We start from the raw sequence: 18,548 nt of genomic DNA, 5'->3' as shown, positions 1-18,548 counted from the left end.
CAGCTCATGTCTCCAGTTTAGGTGGTACTACAGAACCAGCAAACCTCAACTTGTTGACAGCAGAAAAGGAGCAACACTTGCCTCTTCCTCAGTGAAGAATGTTGCTGCTGTTGTATTTTATAAATCTTAGCAGGCCCTGTCAAGGCATTCCCCTGAGGAATCGGGCATATGACAGGCTTAGTATAAAGGGGAGTTTATTTTGGGGAAGGGAACTGGACCTGGGAAAGGGGACAGAGAGAGGAGAGAGGAAGAGGGAAAGAGGCCAAGGGGAGAGGGGAGAGAGGGAGAGGGAGATAGGAAGAGAGGGGCATAGGGGAGGGGAGAGGGGCAGAGAGGAAGAGGGATGGACAGAGGGAGAGGGAGAGGGAGGGAAGGGGGGAAAGAGAGAAACAGCCCTTATACTCGAACAGCTATGCAAGCTGTTGCTAGGTAACTGTTGGGTGGAGCCTAAAGAAATTGCTAACAGCTACTGTGTGAACCAATCTAGACATAAAGAAAAGAGGATTCAAGACTTACAGGATCTGGTTCACAAACTACTGCTTCCAGATGTTCTTCTTTTCCATCTCCCTTGAGGCTCTGGCTTCTATCCCTCCTCAGCCCACTGTTCTCTATCCTCACAGTTATGATTGCTCCCTGTCTGTCTTAAGAGTTACTATAGCTGTGATGAAACATCGTGAACAAAGCAACTTGGGGAGGAAAGGGTTTATTCAGCTTACACTTTCACATCACAGTTCATAATCAAAAGAAGTCAGGGCAGGAACTCAAGCAAAGCAGGAACCTGGAGCCAGGAGCTGATGAAGAGGCCACAGAGAGGTACTGCTCACTGGCTTGTTCCCCATGGTTTGCTCTGCCTGCTTTCTTACAGAACCCAGGAGCATTGGCTCAGGGTCAGAAACACCCACAATGGGCTGGGCCCTCCTCCATCAGTCACTAAGTAAGAAAATGTCCTATAGGCATATGTACAGATGGATCTTCTAGAGGTCATTTCTTAATTGAGTTTCCCTCCTCTCAGATGACATTAACTTGGGTCGTGTTGACATAAAACTATCTTGCACATTATCTCTTCAAGTTCTTTCAGGCAAAATTGATGGTCAATAAACCAGATGTTACTAATGGAATTTTTTCAGTCTCTTGACTCCCCCCAACCTTTTACCAACATTTTAGTAATGTTGGGACCCCCATCACATCCCTACCCATCCCTGCTCATGACAATTCTACCCTTTCTTTAAGAAATTAGAGACTATGACCCCCTCAACATCAATGGAAAAAACTGGCATGTTAGCTCCAGTTGCCCTCACCTACACACCCTCAAAATGGTAGTGCCACTGAATGTCCCAAATGACATTCTGGGTTCAGCCTAGACTAGCCTGGCCTCTGGTAGGTAAAAAGAATAAGTTCTACTTAAAGCCAGCATTTCTTAGAGAGCACATAAAGTGTGTTTCTGTTTGTTTAAAAAAAAAAAAAAGGCCATTACTTCTTTTATCTTCCTCCCTCCTGCAGACAACATAGGCATCTAGATCCCTATTAACTCTAACAAGCCTCAGAAAGGCTTTGACCTCATGATAGTTCCCAAATGGTTGTGCCTAGCTCAGTTACCTCCCAGTACAACTTATAACTGTTGTTATAACATATAATTTATAACTATCAGGGCTCTCCCATCACTTCCATTCCTTCTGTCCCCACTCCACCCTCACTCCCAGAGATAACCTTGAAAGTTTCACAAAACGTTTTTCTTTTTCCACGCATGAAGTGGTCCGGCTCAGAGGTTCCAATGTGCCTTTGTTTACAAAACCCATGTTACTGTGCCCACTTGTTTAGCTGGTTATCTCTGCCCTCAGGGTTTTGAAAGGCCAGAGAGAAGGAGAGGTGGAAAGTGGCCTAGTCTGATCCACATCATGTTAGTGAGGGGAAGTAGCAATATTTCCTGTATGCTGGCTCTTTTGCCAGGTGCTAAGATGCAAAGCTGAGGCTTTGCACATTCCCAGCTCAGAGAGAGAGAGAGAGAGAGAGAGAGAGAGAGAGAGAGAGAGAGAGAGAGAGAGAGCAAGCAAACAGGCTGAGGAATACTTACCAAACATGAGTCATGGTAAGTGCAACCAGCAGACAGCCTAAAGAACCAGTGGTCTATCTTACTCCCCTGCTAGCTTAGTTGAACAAAGGCAGAGACCTTTGTGGAGGTGAGGACACAGTCTCCCAAATCTATGGACATCCCTAAAGCTCTGTTCCTGCAACATGTGTGAGACAACTCCCAGCCTTGTCCTCTCCTTTTCTCAGCTCTCCATTATCACTTGCCTTTATAATGGGCACACTAGGGCCAAGCACACCTGCTGGGGTTTCCAGAGACAGGCTTTGATAGCCTTCTTCCCAAATTTCATCATACTGCCACTAAGCTACATCCCCAGTGCAAGTATTTTCCTTTGTAGACATGGTTGAAAGAGCAGGGTGTTGCAGGAGAGGAGAGATCTAAGTCATATAGCAGGGTAGAGGGTTCATTTGTGGCAAACCTTTCCAGAGAGAGAGAGGGAGACTGATTTAACCACTAATGTTTCAAGGAGCACAGAGGTCAGGGAAAATGTGACTGGGTTACTATGAGTTATCTCAAATGACTCACATTCAAATGACCATCTAAATTGTTATGAATAGCACACTTCTCATTAAAGTTACATGACAAACATTAGTCATCACATAAAACAACTTAGAGAAGCGAGTGTGCTTTAATCCAGCTTTTAAGCATATTCTCTTTGACTTTTGATGAAAAAATGCTGATTTAAAAAAATACACCTTAAAGACTTGTCTGGGATCTTGAGGACACTGTTTGCTTGGAGGCAGGTGTGTGCCCTTTACCAGCACTGTCTGTCTGACAGAAGAAGAACAATTCATGTTAGACCTGAACAAAATGGAGAAAGCAAACACATCTGCCTCCTAGCTAAGCTAGAGAGGGAGACAAGGCCAGGGCTGTGCTTGCCAATGAGAAGAGATGTTGAAATAGAAGATTCAGTCCTCTTGGAATGCGGATTGGCAGTGGTAGAGCATGTGTTAACAAACTGCGGAGCAACCAGGAGCTGTGAAATAAAGCCTGGGGCCAGCTCAGCCTTTAGCACACTTGTGCAAAAACCAGAGCAGACCGGACTGGATTGTGCACTCGGGAGACTCAGGGCTGCAGGAGGAGACAAGAGAGCTTCCTGAGCTTTGTCTGGAAAAAAAGACAGATGAAATGGAGAGAGAGAGAGAGAGAGAGAGAGAGAGAGAATGCAAAACACCAGAGAGAAACATCAGAGCAGACTACAAGAAAGAGCTAGAATCCAACAAGCCAAAAGTCTGCATTTGTTCTCAAAATAATATTCTAGGCATCCAAAAACATAGTCATGTTTCAGTTCACATTCAATTTTATGAAGGTCCGCTGGAGAGTCTGTATGGATTGAAAAGCACCTTGCCAGTGAGCAGGGCCTTGGACAGTGACTAGTTGGAGTAGGAAGTGCTCAGTGGAAGTAACCACCTCATGAGTGTTAGATGATCTCTAACTAGAAAGCTTGCTTTTTTGTTCTTTCAAGCAGAGACTTCTGTCAACCCCAACATTTGCGGAGGTTTCACTGGCCACTGTATGGGCTTGTCTTCTGCCTGGTGCTGCTCAAGTGAGCCCAGCATGTTTGTGAAAAAGCTTATGTGCAAGGCTGAGCATCTTCCCTGAGCACCTGGGGTAGGCACAAAGATGAGAGCAAATTCCAGTACCTTGTTGACCAAGCCATAAGTGCTAGGCAGGGCAACATTCAACTGTGGTGCCCTTAGAGACTAAAGAGAGGGATTGCCACTGTGTTAACTATTTTGATGTCAACTTGACACAAGCCAGATGCATTTGGGAAAGAGGAACCTCAATTGAAGAAATATCAACATAAAATATACCTTTAAGTAAGTCTGTGAGGCATTTTCTTGGTTAATGATGGATGTAGAAGGGTCCGGCTCAGTGTGTGTGTGGTACTCCATTTGCACAGGTGGTCAGTCTTGAGTGGTATAGGAAACAAATTGAACTAGCTGTGGTTACAACCTAATAGTAACCAGTGTTCCTCCACGGCCCCTGCTTCAGTTCCTGCCTCCTTGATTTCCTGCCCTAACTTCCTACAAGGATGGACTGTGTGATATGGAAGTGGAAGTGAATTAAATCCTTCCCTCCCGTAGTTGCTTTTGGTTATAGTGTTGCATCACAAGAGCAGAAACTCTATTAAGACAATAACCTTTTAGTGACTCCTGAAAAGGGATCAGGGATGTGTCTGACCCATGGATGCTGTATGGAACCTCAATGATAGTTTGACCAAACACTTCTGAAGCCAGGGTAGTCAGCTTCTGAAAGCCTGCCTTCAGAGATTGGGCTTCACTTTCTAGGATTAGAGCCCTGTTTTAGGCAGGCTAATCTGAGTCTGCTAAGTTACAAAGGGTACCCAGGTTTGAATTATGCAGAGTCTGCCTGAGCTGTGCATCCCACTGGTCATCCACCACCAGGTGTCTGCCTTGGCGGGTACTCAAATTTCAATGGAAAGACTTCTGTCTCTGCTAAGATAGTGTACAAACTAATGAATCTATCGGACAGGGAGAGAGAGGGGCTCACTAAAGTTCCTGACAGCTACCCAGAACAATTGCTCCATTCAGACACCCTACAGAATCTCTCCCTCTAGGCAGACTGCATCACCATCTCCTCTTCTGATCTCTTAGCAACTGCTCCCTACTAACAACTAAATCCATTTGCCACATGAATTCCTCATTGATTTTTCTACCACTGGAGGCAAAACTATATGAGATTGAAGGCTAGCAAAAGCTGCTGGGGGGCCTCTCATACACATTTATGCCTCATGTTAGGGTACATGATGCAAAGAATATGTTGGTAACTATTATAAGACAGTCCTCTGGGCCAAGAAATCACCACCTTGGGCAGGGGGAAGGTTCAGCTGTTCCCCCCTTGAAAAGGTCATCCTAGCTGGCCTGCTTGACCATTTCCACCCCAGCATAGAGGCTGGGAACAGGGCACAAGATTTAGATTTGAACGTGAGAGTTAAGCTGCTCCCTACTACCTGGAATGATCCAATTGGCCTGGGGCAGAGCCTAGAATATATAGAGTTAGGAGAAGACTACAGAATCAGCTTCAAAGAAGCCCTCATCTCTGTTGGGAAAGGCTTTTTAGGTGTGGTCAATTGGAGGAGGAGTGACCACACACCTGTAAGTAACCCCTCTCCTAGGCACTGTAAGGGAACCCAAGAAACGCATTGGTTACCTAGCGTGAACTTTTACAGAATCATACCACAGTTCGTAGTTAAAATTTTAGCAACAGCAGCCAAGGTAGAAAAATAAAATTAGTGATAAAGGTCTGGGTGCTTCAGCTTCTCCCACCTCAGCCTAGGCATCCTACGTGTCTTGCATCACAGAATGTGGAGCCCAGAGTGGAGAAGGGCTTTTAATAAATTATTGGATTCATTCTAAAGTATAAAAAAAGCAGCAATTTAAAGTACAGTTACTCCTTAGCATCTACAGGATATTGGTTCTGGGATACCCAGCCCTATAAGCCCACTATATAAAATGTCAGAGCCTTTGCCCAGAATTCATGTGTCTGACTGCATAAATTAGCTCTATGTTGCCTACAATGCCTAAGACTATGTAAATGCTTAAGTAAATGGTTCTGTTTTTATTAGGGTTTTGAATTTATTATTATACATTATACAACTTTATATACGTGTTGCCTCGAATTACTAAATAATTTTGTCTTTTTCTAATCAGTACTAAATTAGCCAGTTCCTTTTATTCCCTAACTTCTTTTTGTTGTTACATCTTTTTTTATTTTTGAGATTATAATTATATCATTTCCCCCTACCTTTTCTCTCTGCAAATACTGCTATATACCTTCTCTCTTGAATTATATAAATAATATATATAAATTAAATATATGAAATCACATAAATAAAAATTTTAAAATAAAATTATATAATCACATAAATAACCTCTCTAAATACGACCTGCTCAGCTGTGCACGCCTGTACTATGCATATACGGAGCTTACCATTTAGTGCTGGATAATCAGTCTGTGTTCTCTTCCTTTGGAAGACTATTTCTTCAATGGCATCATTCCTTAGTTGCCTGTCATTATTTGTCTAGGGTTGAGACCTCACTAACTAGTTTTCTCCCTTCATCATATCTATAGGCATCATCCCTGTTCAGGCAGCCATCTTGGTGAAATCTCATGGATATAGTCTCTCTGACATTTCTAGGAGACTGAATGTTACAGAAAATTTCTGTAACAATCTTTTCAGTTCCTTTTCACAATGATCACTGAGCCACAGGTACAGGAGTTATGTTCTGGATATTTTGGTTGGGACTGGGCTTTGATTTTCTGTAATGGTCTCTCGTTCTATTGCAACAAATTTCCATGATGGGGGATGAAGGGTATACTTTCCTGTGAATATATGGATAAATATTTAAAATATAGTTAGGATTATGGTGGTTTTGTAAAGAGGTAGTTGTAAGTTCTCCTCCAAGATCCATGACTTCACTAGCTCTGGGTAGTTGGTTTTCAGTACTGGGCATAACTTACTTTTTATTGACTAGGTCTCCTAAAGACCAATTAGAGAGCTTTTGGTTACCACCAAGAAATATGCACCACTATTAATTACACTACTAAGATTTAGTTCCATGCTTGTCATTGTAGTTCATAGCTGATAGGACCACTGGTTGCTCCCCTCCTTTGGAGACTTTAAACATAGTACCTTCTGGTACCATGAAAGCTAGTGCCCAGGAAGGAAACTTTCAAGTCAGATGAACTCAGGTTCTCTGAATCTCATGTCTGAAGTGCGTGTCATCTTTAACAATGACTTATATTTCAGCTCTAGAAGGCAACAGAGGGCAACAGCAGTAATAATATATGTTTTAGTAGTCTTCGATAATAAGTCAAAAGAAGGCTTCTCGTGCCATGTGTTGGGTTTTTGTTGGGTAGTCTTTGCTCTTGGAGAGACCATCTCTAGGCCATTTCCTGTGTTTCATCCTCTCTAATTAAAGCTCTGGGGTTTTTTGTTTGTTTGTTTGTTTGTTTCCATTTCTGTAGCCTGTGCTACAGGACAACTTGCCACAGGACCCTAACTGCCCTTGGGGGTTGGAGATGAGGTGGCCTGGAATAAGCAACTCAGACTCTGGGAGCAGGTGAGAAATGCTGCACCAAGCTTGTCTGACCACTGCTGCAAGCGCCTTTAATATCTTCCATCTGCACCCCATTGGTCCAAAGAAAGCATTGCTTCTAAACAGGAGTTCCTGATTGGCTGACATTGTCTTCTTCAGCAATCCTTAGTCTCTCAGGCTGTCCTCAATTAGGTCCTCCTGCCGGAGAGGCCTTTGTGGCTGTGTGCCCTCAGCATTTATATAATCTCTGTTCCTCCTACACATTTCCACCTTCAGATCACTTTTACACTTTCTATCCCTTTCACCCCTGCAATAGTCCCTTTTTATTTTGCTACTTTCTGTATTTACTCTAGCATACGTAGTCCCATTTGGGAGCTGGACCTTGAAACCTCAGATGAAAAAAACAAATAACAAAAACATGTCACATCTGTCTGTCTGGGTCTAGGTTACCCAACTCAACATGATCTCCTGTTCTTTTTTAGTTGTTTACTTTTTCACTTTACAACTACAACATTTCTCCCTTCACTTCCTTCCCTCCAAGCCCTTCCATGTAGTCCTCCCCACCCTCCTTCAAAGTCATGACCTCTTTTTTCATTAATTGTTATGGCATGTATATATGTATTACATATATATTTTAAACACACACATATATATTATTAAATATAAACTTCTTAGTCAATATGTTACTTGTAAGTATGTTTTCAGCGCTGACCACTTGGCACTGGACAACCAATTGATTTGCTCTTCTCTGGAGAAGGCTGCCACTACTTCTGCCAACTTTTCTCAGCTGCCTATAGTTCTTTATCTAGAGCTAAGGCTTTTGGGGCTCTTTCCTGTCTACTTTGGCATGTCCATTGGTTTTGTCCTTGTTCAGCTCAAGTTTGGGCAGTCATAATTGTGGGACTTTATGGATGTAGCTTCTGTCATTATAAGGAAACAATCTCACAGCAAACTCCCTTATCTTCTGGCTCTTACCATCTTTCTGCTCCCTCACCCAAAATGTTCCCCAAGTCTTAGATACAAGTCTTTTGTAGATGTACCTGTTATCTTAGGACTGAGTGCCACAACTCTGAGATTTGATGGGTTGTGGTTTTATGGTGTAATCTTTGTTGCAGAGAGAAATTTCTTTGATGAGGGTTGACTACACTTACCTGTGGGTAAAAGGATCAATGTTTATAGATAAATTAGTTGTAGATTCTGCTCCAATAATGATAACTTTAATAGTATGATAGACTCTGATAGGTGAATAGTATTCCATAGTACTACATTTGTATTTATGTAAATAGTATATACTTACAAACCAGGATCTCCAGATGTGGTCAGTGGGAATGAACAAGGCCACATTAAAGGGAACTCAGCAAGACTGAGACAAGTTTACTTTAAGCAGTCAGACTTTTTATAAACTCAGCACAACAGAACATAATGGCATATTTAAGGCCAGACAGCACTATACAAGATTAATATCCAATGCTAAATGTTTAGCCAAGTTCTGCATGCTTTACCAAGCTCCATGAAACACAGACTCACACGGTTGCCTCGGTGCTTCACTACCTGGGGAGGTGGGTTGGGTTCTTAAGCACTGAAAGGCACACAAAGTGCCCCAGGCGCCACAGGATCAAAGTTCAAAAATTCCATTATCCATGCCTCTCAAGGTCGCTAGACCAGACCAACTCAATGATTCCTTGCACTTGGACATTTTTAATATCCATTCATCTGTTGAAGGACTTTTTTTTTAGAATTGTGAATAGATTAGCAATGGCCATGGCCGAGCAAGTATCTGTAAAGTAGGATGTCAAGTCATTTGAGCATATGCCAAGGGGTGGTAAAGTGGAGTCATATGGTACATATTTAGCATTTTAAGAATTCTCTATCCTGAACTCTAGACATTTTTGAAAATTTTGCAATCCCACCACCAGTGAAATGGGGTTTCCTTTTCCCTCCAGCATTCATTGTAAGTTGTTTTCTTGATATTGGCCATTCTGACTAGAATAAAGTGAAATCTCAATGCTGTTTTGATTTTCATATCGCTAATTTGTAGGGAAGATGAACAAATTTCTCAGCTATTTTTATTTATTCTTTTGATAACACTTTGTTCAGGTCCCATGCAAAAAATTTTGAGAGGGTTGGGGATGATATTGTTGTTGTTTTTTTTTTTAGTTCTGTCTATATTCTGGATATTAATTCTCTGTCAGACGTATAATCAGAAAAGAATCTCTCCCATAGTGGGCTTCCTCTTCATTCAATTGACTGATTCTTAGATTTAAATTTAATCTATATCTTTAAGTCTAGGAATGTACTTTCTATAAAAATGGATGCACCAGAGTTTGATGCATATGTGTTTAGGATAGTAATGTCCTCTAATTGTTCCATTGAGTCTCCCTCTTTATCTCTGTAATGTGTAATTTTAGAAATCCACACTAAAACCTGCTAGATGCCAGCATCAGCACTCTCACCCCTCTCCCATACCTAGCTCTAAGCAGCCTATCTAGCCCTGATTCCTGTGGCCCAGCTTGCTAAGTTGACCAGACCAGTTTTTTTCTGGAAATAGGAAAAAACTATCTGCTCATGTTCCTCAGGCCATAGATGGACTGCAGAATACCAATGACCTCTCTGGTCTTACTCTGCTCCCTATAGGCACATGAAAGGAAAACACTAGAGACTTATATTTGTACTAGCCAGATTTACATCAGTAAATCTCCAATCCCAATATGCACATACAAAGAACACACAACTGAGTTAATATATTTATAAGTTGCACAAATATACCACTACACTACTCTATTCCCCAGCTATGAAATCCCTAGCTACTTGTGGTTCCTCTAGGCCGTGTGGGTCTGTTCCATCTCCCACCTCTTCTTCTGCCATCTTCTTCTCCATCCATCCTCTATCTCTTCTTCCCTTTCTTTCTTCTTTCTCCTTCTCTAAAACTTCCAGCTCTACCTTACCTTCCACTTCCCAATCACAGGCTCTAGCCTTTATTTGACCAATTAGGATTTCACCTGAAATCACCTGAGTAATGATCTTCTCCTCATTGAGGTACACCTCTTGAGGGGGCATTCCACAACATATCTCTTCTGCTAGTATAAATTATTTGAAATATTATTTCTCAGATATAACCATGCCCGCTTGCTTCCTGGCCACATTTGATTAGCTTCCTTTTGTCCACTCATTTATGTTAAAGTGGTAGCTATCTTTAAAACTGAGATATATCACCAATTTCTTTGTTTTAATTAGAGAACTGAGGCCATTAATATTACTGAAGTGTATGTGTTGATTGTGGTCATTGCATTATTGATTTGGGGTAGTTTTGGTGGTACTTTAAGTTTTAGCAATTAGGGTTTTATATTTCTTTCTACAGTATCTTGGTTATGTTTATTCCTCTTTTTAGTCAAAACTATGTTCTGTTGCATTTTTTTTTAGGTTCAGGTTATTGGGTGGAATTTTTGTATACTGTTTATATTATGGAAAATTTTTCTTTTCCTTCAACTATGGTGAAAATTTTCATGAGTAGTCTAGTAATCTAGACATCATGATCTTTTAGGGCTTGAAATGTATTATGTCAGGCTATTCCGGCTTTCCAAGTGCCCACTGAGAAATCAGCTATTATCCTGATGGGCTTTCCTTTATAAGTAACATGTATTTTGTTCTGTTTTTCTTTCTTTGAAGCTTTCAATACTCTTTCTTTGCTCTGTATACTAAGTGTTTTATAAATTAACTACGATATGCCATGGTGATTCTCTTTTCTGGTCTTGTCTATTTAGTATTCTAGGTGCTTGTTTGATGGTATGGGTTTGTCTTTCTTTACTTTGAGGAAGATTTCTTCTATGATCATACTGAAGATCTGTTCTATGCCATTATGTTCCCTCATCTATGCTTATAGTTCAAAGATTTTTGTCTTTTCATAATATCTCACATTTCTTGTATGTTCCTCTCCAGTAGTTTTTATTTTAGTAAAAATACATTTTGTCATACAATATATTGTGATCATGGTTTCTCCTCCCCAACTCCTTTGAGATCCTACTCCCTACTTCCCCATCCACTCTCTTAGTCTGTGACCTTTTATTGGGACTTATGACTATTAATTGAGAGTTATCAATGAGCAGTGTTAATTGATTACTTTTGTTGTTATTGTGTGCTCCCTCCCATTGATTTACTGGTCTGTAATTATTTGATTCTTTTGTTTTCTTGGATGTGACTAACCTCTTCAGGATCTTCTCACATCTTCTGTAGAGTTGGATTTATAAATAAAAGTTGCTTAAACTTGGCTTTATCATGGGATATTTTCTTTCTCGATCTACTGTGATTGAAAATTGTCTAGGTAAAGTGCTCTAGGCTGGCATCTCTGGTTTGTAGAACACCTGTCTCTACCCTCCTGGCTACTAGAAACTCCACTGATAAGTTAGGTGTTATTCTAATGGTTCTGCCTTTGTATGTTACTTGGTCTTTTTTTTTTCTTTGAAACTTTCAATATTTTCTTTGTTCTGTATGTTTAGTAATTTGATTATTGTGTGTAATGGTGACTGTCTTTTCTGGTTCTATCTATTTGGTTTTATGTATGCCTCTTATAACTTAATTGGCCTCTCCATCTTTAGATTGGGGATATTTCATGATTTTGTTGAAAATATTTTCTGAGCCTTTGACCCCTGTTTCTTCCCCTTCCTTCATCCTATTATTCTTAGTGGTCTTTTCCTGGATATTTTGTGCTAGAAGCTTTTTAGATTTAACATTTTTGACAGGTGTATTAATTTCTTCTATCATGTCCTCAATAACTGAGATTCTTTCTTCCATCTCTTGTTCAGTGGGTTTCTTTATTTCAGGCCTGACTACTCTGTGCAAAGGTAGGAAGCTGCTGAATAGTGACACTGATTTATAACAACCATTCTTGGAATGTTCTGCTAATGGTTCCATGACCCAGATTTACTGGGGATCCAATATCAGAATCACAATGGCTATCTAGTGAGCAAAAAAAAAAATCTTCAACAAGTAAATGGGGGCAGAGAACTGTGTTCTCAGTGTGGGAAACACCTGGAGGTCTATTTTTTCAGCAGTAATCTCAACAGGAATTAATAAGGAACTTACATATAACCTGCTTTTATAGCTTATCTCTTTACTTAAAATTGTCTTTTTTACAGTTGAAATAAAAGAAGTAAAACTATGATTATTTTAAATGTAGTTTGGCTGGGTTTTTTTTTAAAGAATTATCTTTTAAGAGCATTCCACTTGATCATGTGAATTATTTTATAACAGCAAAAGAAAATGATGGTCTAATTAGATAGAGTAGATTATTGTTCCATTCTTTCCCACTCTTCATGGTTCAGGATTTTAAAAGCACTGGAAATGGACAACAGAGAACTATGAAAAGTAGATGGAACACATTAACCCAAAATAGATGAGACACAAAACAAAAGAGTGGTGGGACCTCAACACCCTCTACCAATCATAGGAAACAGCCCAGGCTTGGTGCTACCCAGCCCTACTAAGCTAGAGAAGTTGGCCCAAATTGCTTCCCTCCATCTTCTGGTTGGACATAGATTACCTATAACAGCAGGAAAGCTGGAACACAGAGAGGGAGATCAGCTGAAATCCCTACTGACTATGAGTGGTCTTCTTCACCTAGCCCAGAAGTCCCTTTTCCAGTCTAGAGAACTGACCATGAAAATATCCACCAAAGGATCCTGTCTGAAGATTGTCTTATATGTGAAATACTGACCATTCTACTTACACACAGCACCTGAGAGCACACTTAGAGCACAGCTTGGGATAAAGCCAGAGTGGGGTTCCCATTTATCAGGGAAGAGAGAGCATTCAGGCCCTGGTGCAAGCAAATATAAAGAGTTAGCAATAAGAGGATGTGTTTCCTCCCTCTGAGGGTTTCCACTTTGTTCTCAGTGAAATAAGATTGCCACTAGAGCAAGATGACATTAGAGACGAAAGAAGTAAAAAGAGTTACAAAATGGCACTGAATCAGAGGAAGATGAACTACCCAGCTGAGCTGAATCTCTTTCACCTGGCAGTTCCCCCTACCCCAAGCCATCTGGTGACTGCACCTGAGCGTGTTGCTTAAGAATGCATACAAATTTGCTGAAGACCTGTCCCCTGCCCCTCTCATTTTCTCTAGGTCTCTTCCACAACATCAATACATCCCTAATTATGTCTGCTTTACACATAAATTATTATGAATACCGAAACATTCCATGATCTCACCACTCTGTTTGGAGTGATCAGGTGTTGAAATCAAATGATGTGATGCCATAGGGGAGGGAATAGAGGCTCTGAATAGGCTAAATGCATTCATGACTTCATGCCACTGGAATTAGATATTTAGTGCCCTGACCTGAGCATTCAAAAGAAAAGTCTAACAGGTAGACTAGGAATTGCTGGTTAATTCTTGACATGTGGAGAAAGATCTAAAAGGGACTCTGGTGGTGTACAAACCTCTCACAGTCCCATGAGAGAGCCCAGAACTTTCCTTATCTTGTTATTAATATGGGTGCTGTTTGGAATGGATACCATCATACACTCAAATGCTGAGCACTGACTGCTTTGGGAAGTACTGCTGCCATAGGGGTGCAATAGTGGGCCCATGTTCCCTGTTCTCTGTGATCATAGTGAGACTCCAAGGTGGTTGAGGCCAGGAAAGTCTTGGTCCAGGTAAGAACTAACTACCCAGTCTCAGCATGCAGCTTCCTATAACTCAGGTGCTGGCAGTGACCCTTTCTCCCCCCTTATAGGGCCCACCGTGTCTCCTCTGACTAGCCCGGGAAAGTTGATAGTATCATGTTAGGAGCCTCTGGTAGGGAAAAAAAAAAAATCACATGGTGATACAGCAAGCTCAAGAGCAGGGAGGGGCCAGCCTTGCTCTTTTATTACAACTTGCTTTTAAGGAACTAAAAGGCTTTCCATGAGAACAGTGTAAATCCTTTCTGAAACTATTTCCCCCATCACTAGGCTTTGCTTCTTAAAGCTCTACCATCTACTATAATCACTACAGTGAGGATCAAGCTTCTAACACAGGAGCCCTGAGAGGAAAAAACAAAACAAACAAACAAACAAACAAACAAACCTACCTCACATTCTTAAACAATCCATAGCAGAAGATAGCCTGGAATAACTGGCCAGAAGTACGAGAAATATCAGAGATGCTTGAGAAGAAGAAATTATGGTGTATCTGCTACTGACCAAGTTAGTGTCATATGTTAGAGTTAAAGAGTATGTGAGCTAACAAAATCAAATTTTAAAGTTGGGGAGATCGGAAGGGGTCTGAAGAGAAGAAGGAGAAAAAACTGAGTCACGAGGGAGGCCTAGCAGAACAAGAAGGAAAAAGTGAGGAGCTGATGAGGGTGTGGCTTGAGCAATGATGGAGATGAGGCAGTGATGGAGAGGAGCAGAAGTGAGCAGGAAGCAGCATGGAGTGGAAGAACATCAAGACCACATCATGGCATGCAGAATCATACGGTGGACCAAGACAATGCTTTCAGTGAAAGAGCAAAAGAACTCAGGCTTCCATGAAGCCAACAGGAAACAGAGATGTTTCATCATGGTTAATCAGGTACTTAAGATAAAATGCGAGCATGCAAACATATAGAATGCTGAGCCCAGATTTTTAAATAAAAATGTAATGCATCCTATCTTTGCTTTTAAGACATTCAGAGATAATGCGTGACTCCTGAAGAACCATGTGCAAAGAGGAGAAGGATTCCCATAAACCACTGGTTCTAAATCTTCCTAATCCTTTGGCCCTTTAATATGAAAATGCTACTTAAAAGATAGTTTTGGTCTTCTGCAAATCAAACTCTCTGGGGAGGGAGGGCAGGGGAATGCAGAAGCAAACTGTCTGAGCACACTGAAGTGTCTCTTAATCAGTAATTCTGGGTTACAACATTTACAGCCTCAGACTGCTCCTCTACCTCATGTTGTGGTAATCCCCAGCCTTAAGATTATTTTACTGCTAATTCATAACTGGAAATTTGCTACTTTTATTAATCATAATGCAAATATCTATGCTTTCTGATAGTATTAGGTGAGCCCTGTGAAAGAGTGGCTTGGCCTCCACAAAAGGTTCGAAACCCACAGGTTGAGACCCACTGCTATAAACAGTGGCAGTGTTTCAGGAAGGGAGCACTTTGCCTCTTCATAAAAACATGCTCTGATTTGCAGGAAAGCCACATCTACTCTGAGAGTGTCAGCAATAGAAAATAGAACTAGAAAAGTCTCCTGAATTGTACTTTAGTGCTCAAAGCTCCTTGAACCTTTTTAAATAAGAAGCTCTTCCATGTAAAGTCCCTGATGAACACCCTCATGTCTCGTGGTTAGACATAGATAGCTGAGAACTCAGGGAATGCCTCTAGGCACAGCAGAGGCAATGCCAACTGAAGCACAGAGACATCTGCATAGGCACAGGCTCCCTCTGGCTCTGTGCTCTCAATGTTTCTGTCTGACATGGGTAGTACACAAAGGAACCACACCTAGAGATGTTACTGAAACAGCTGGAGCCTCACAGGGAGAACAGAGACGAGCATATTGATCAAGCTTTAGTGTAGTTGGTGTAAATAGCATGTGTCATTTTCAAAATGGAAAATTACTGTTCTAGGCCATTAATATAAAAATGCTACTTAAAAGATACTTTTGGTCTTCTGCAAATCAAACTCCTAGACTTTTAAATACTAATTTTAAAACTCTACAGAAAAGAATAAAAGTGGATAAAATGTAGTTCGATGTAATTGAAAATACTATGGCAAATAAATTACCAAATCATATGTCAAGGGACACTTTATTTTTTTTAAATACACAAAATCTTTTCTTAACACTCATCTGTCTCTTCCCAGAAAAAGACATATTAAAGGGATATATAAACTGAATGCTATTTCCACATGTAGGGTGATTACATTGAGAAAAACTGTATATCTTAGAATTGACCACTAAAAGGGACAACTGTTTGGGTGGATTTGCACCATTTCTTATATAGAATTACAAGAAATATTTTCAATATATATGTATTTTTTCTTCTGGGAATCTTGTTGATTTGTTTTTCCCACTTTTTGTCTACAGGGAGAAGATGTAGTTTCCCATCATCCACCTGAACAAAGATTGGTTGCCATGTATATCATGGTGAGCTCATCCTTTTCTTCTTCGGAGGTGCTGTGGGGAAGCCTTCCACCTGATGCTGATGCTGATGCTGATGCTGATGCTGATGCTGATGCTGATCAAGTCTCTCTTGGTCTGCAAATGATGGCTGGCTGGCTGTTAATTCCATCCCACCACAATGTGAGCAATCAGGAGATAGCACATCCCAATGGTGCAGGACATGAGCATCACAGGGAAGCCCAACCTGAAAAACAGAAAGACAGTTATGGCCTCTGGTATGCAGAGAGAACTAAGAGATGCAGACTCTTTATATGTTATGTATTGCAGAAGAATGTGGCCCCAGAATCTTTACGTAAGGAAAACTTGATTTTTCATTCGGGTTGTAAATACTTTTGCCATAACTCATATGGCTAGGTCCTGGAAACCAGAGTAGATCAATGAGGGAATGAAGAAAGGACAGGCATACAGACACACATACCGAAGTACTGGGATTAGAGAAGCCACAGACTGTTCCACCAGCAGTGGCTCAGAAACTGTGTTTATTTTTTACATGTGAATATAGGAGACAGGTTTATTGTATGCAGCTGAACAAGGAGGTGGGCTCAGCTAATCTTGGTAGAATGTAATCTCCCAAATGTGGTCTAAGAACTGATGGATCTGTGATGTTTTTACCCTTTTTCTGATGTATCATAAAAACCTTCCAGGTTTTAAGGTATGACTATGTATCTCTAGTTTCTATGTGGCCTATGGTTTACACCCATTGCCCAGAGTTACACGTGAACCGCTCCCTTTACCTTTATTCTTGTGCTTCTCGTGGGAATGTTCCCTCATTTGATGTGTGAGTTCCCTGCAGTCAGGTGTTCCTATTTGAGTGCCAGCTGTTCTGATCTACTCAGCTTTGGAACTGGCCCAACTGGGGCCATAGGGAATGAAGAAAGGGTAGACACACAGAGACACTTACAGGTCGGGTAGGCTGTGTGCTCTGATGAAAACACACCAGAAGTTCTCTGGAATCTGGGCATGTTTATTTTACATCTAAATCCATGAGGCAGGTTTCTGTATACAACTGAATGGGGGGAGGGGGGTACTGTTATTGTATACAGCTAAAAAAGGAGGCTTGTGACAGCTGGTTTCTGTGCTGCTTCCTCCTGCAGCAGTCCCTCCCCTTCCCCAGCATTAGAATGGCACTGCCTCTGTGTCTCCAAAAACCAACACCCAACACTCCTGATAACTCTCCAGGTGCCTGTCCTTGAGACCTTAGAGAAATAACAAGCTCAAGGGAGGCCATGGGAAAAGTAAAAGGTAAACAGAGGTCAGGCCACAGTTACGACTGTCCATAAAATTAGTCCTTGAACAGACACCTATTAAACCCCCTCCCACTTCAGTACTATTCCACCCTCTACTCCCCTTTCTGTAAATATTCACACTATTTCTATACTGTATATAAACATTGTTTTCTGGACTCAGGGTCACTTGCCAGCATTCACGCAGTGAGTTTGAACTTGAAAATGAAAGACTTTTTTGTGAGTTGTAGCAGACTTTGCAATTCTTGGGCTCCTCTGGGTATACTGTGAACTCAGGGCACAACATAAACATCCCAGAGGAGGAATCTGGGATCTACATTTTCTGCACCCACTGTCAACATCCACACATGACTAGGGAATTTGCTATTTCCCTAGACCTGATTCAGGGAAGACTCTGTCATTTCCATGAATCTGGGCACTGCAGTGTGTCCATTTCAACAATATACATTCTGTCTACTCCTCACAAGTTTTACATAGGGCCACTATTTAAATCTCTGGTACAGCACTTATCTGGCATGTGTAAGAATCTGGGCTCAATTTCTATCATCCTTGTCCATCCAAAAATAATCTCTGGATGTTTCCTTCAGCTGTGTCAAGTTGCAATGGGCATTCTATAGCCTCCAAAGGAAGTCACATTTCCATCAATTCATAAGGTCTCTTTCACTTAAATCAACGGGGGGGGGGGGGGAGGGTGTTGAAAGGTAGGATTGGGAGATAAGGCCACCTCTTGTCTGGAGAAGGTAACAGACAACATGGATTTCCTCTGCATTTGATGAGGTACATATGGGATATGTGGATAGGTATTCAACTATTTATGAAGGCTATTAAGAGGAGTCATGAGTTCTCATCTATAAATCTTTTAGAACAGGTGAGCCCTCAACTAACATGAACCACTGCTCCTGCTTCTCCATGCAGACATCTGACTCATACTCTATGACAGGGTTCAAGAGAGCACAAAGCCAGAGAAAGCCTGCGTGGTATTTTAACTTCTTTCTGGTACTGTGACAAACA

The 18,548-nt window shown here is 41.2% G+C and overlaps 1 protein-coding gene across 5 annotated transcripts in view; it reads right to left on the bottom strand.

The window, feature by feature from the left end:
• Positions 1-15,903: 15,903 nt before the first annotated feature.
• Positions 15,904-18,548, bottom strand: part of Oca2 (oculocutaneous albinism II) — a 296,926-nt gene continuing 294,281 nt past the window's right edge. For 3 of the 5 annotated variants that reach the window (NR_157030.1, NR_157031.1, NM_021879.3), the window contains one exon: positions 15,904-16,477. Coding sequence is in view for 3 of the 5 variants with exons in the window: in NM_021879.3 (NP_068679.1) it covers positions 16,393-16,477 (85 nt within the window). In the remaining 2 variants the exon portion in view is untranslated. The remainder of the gene's footprint in view (positions 16,478-18,548) is intronic. The other 2 variants (XM_006540700.1, XM_006540699.1) reach the window with 1 other exon arrangement.

The sequence above is a fragment of the Mus musculus genome, chromosome 7 (assembly GCF_000001635.26).
Source record: "Mus musculus strain C57BL/6J chromosome 7, GRCm38.p6 C57BL/6J".
Classification (NCBI taxonomy): domain Eukaryota; kingdom Metazoa; phylum Chordata; class Mammalia; order Rodentia; family Muridae; genus Mus; species Mus musculus.
Note: the sequence above shows the minus strand (reverse complement) of the source record. Positions and strands in the feature narration are given on the sequence as shown.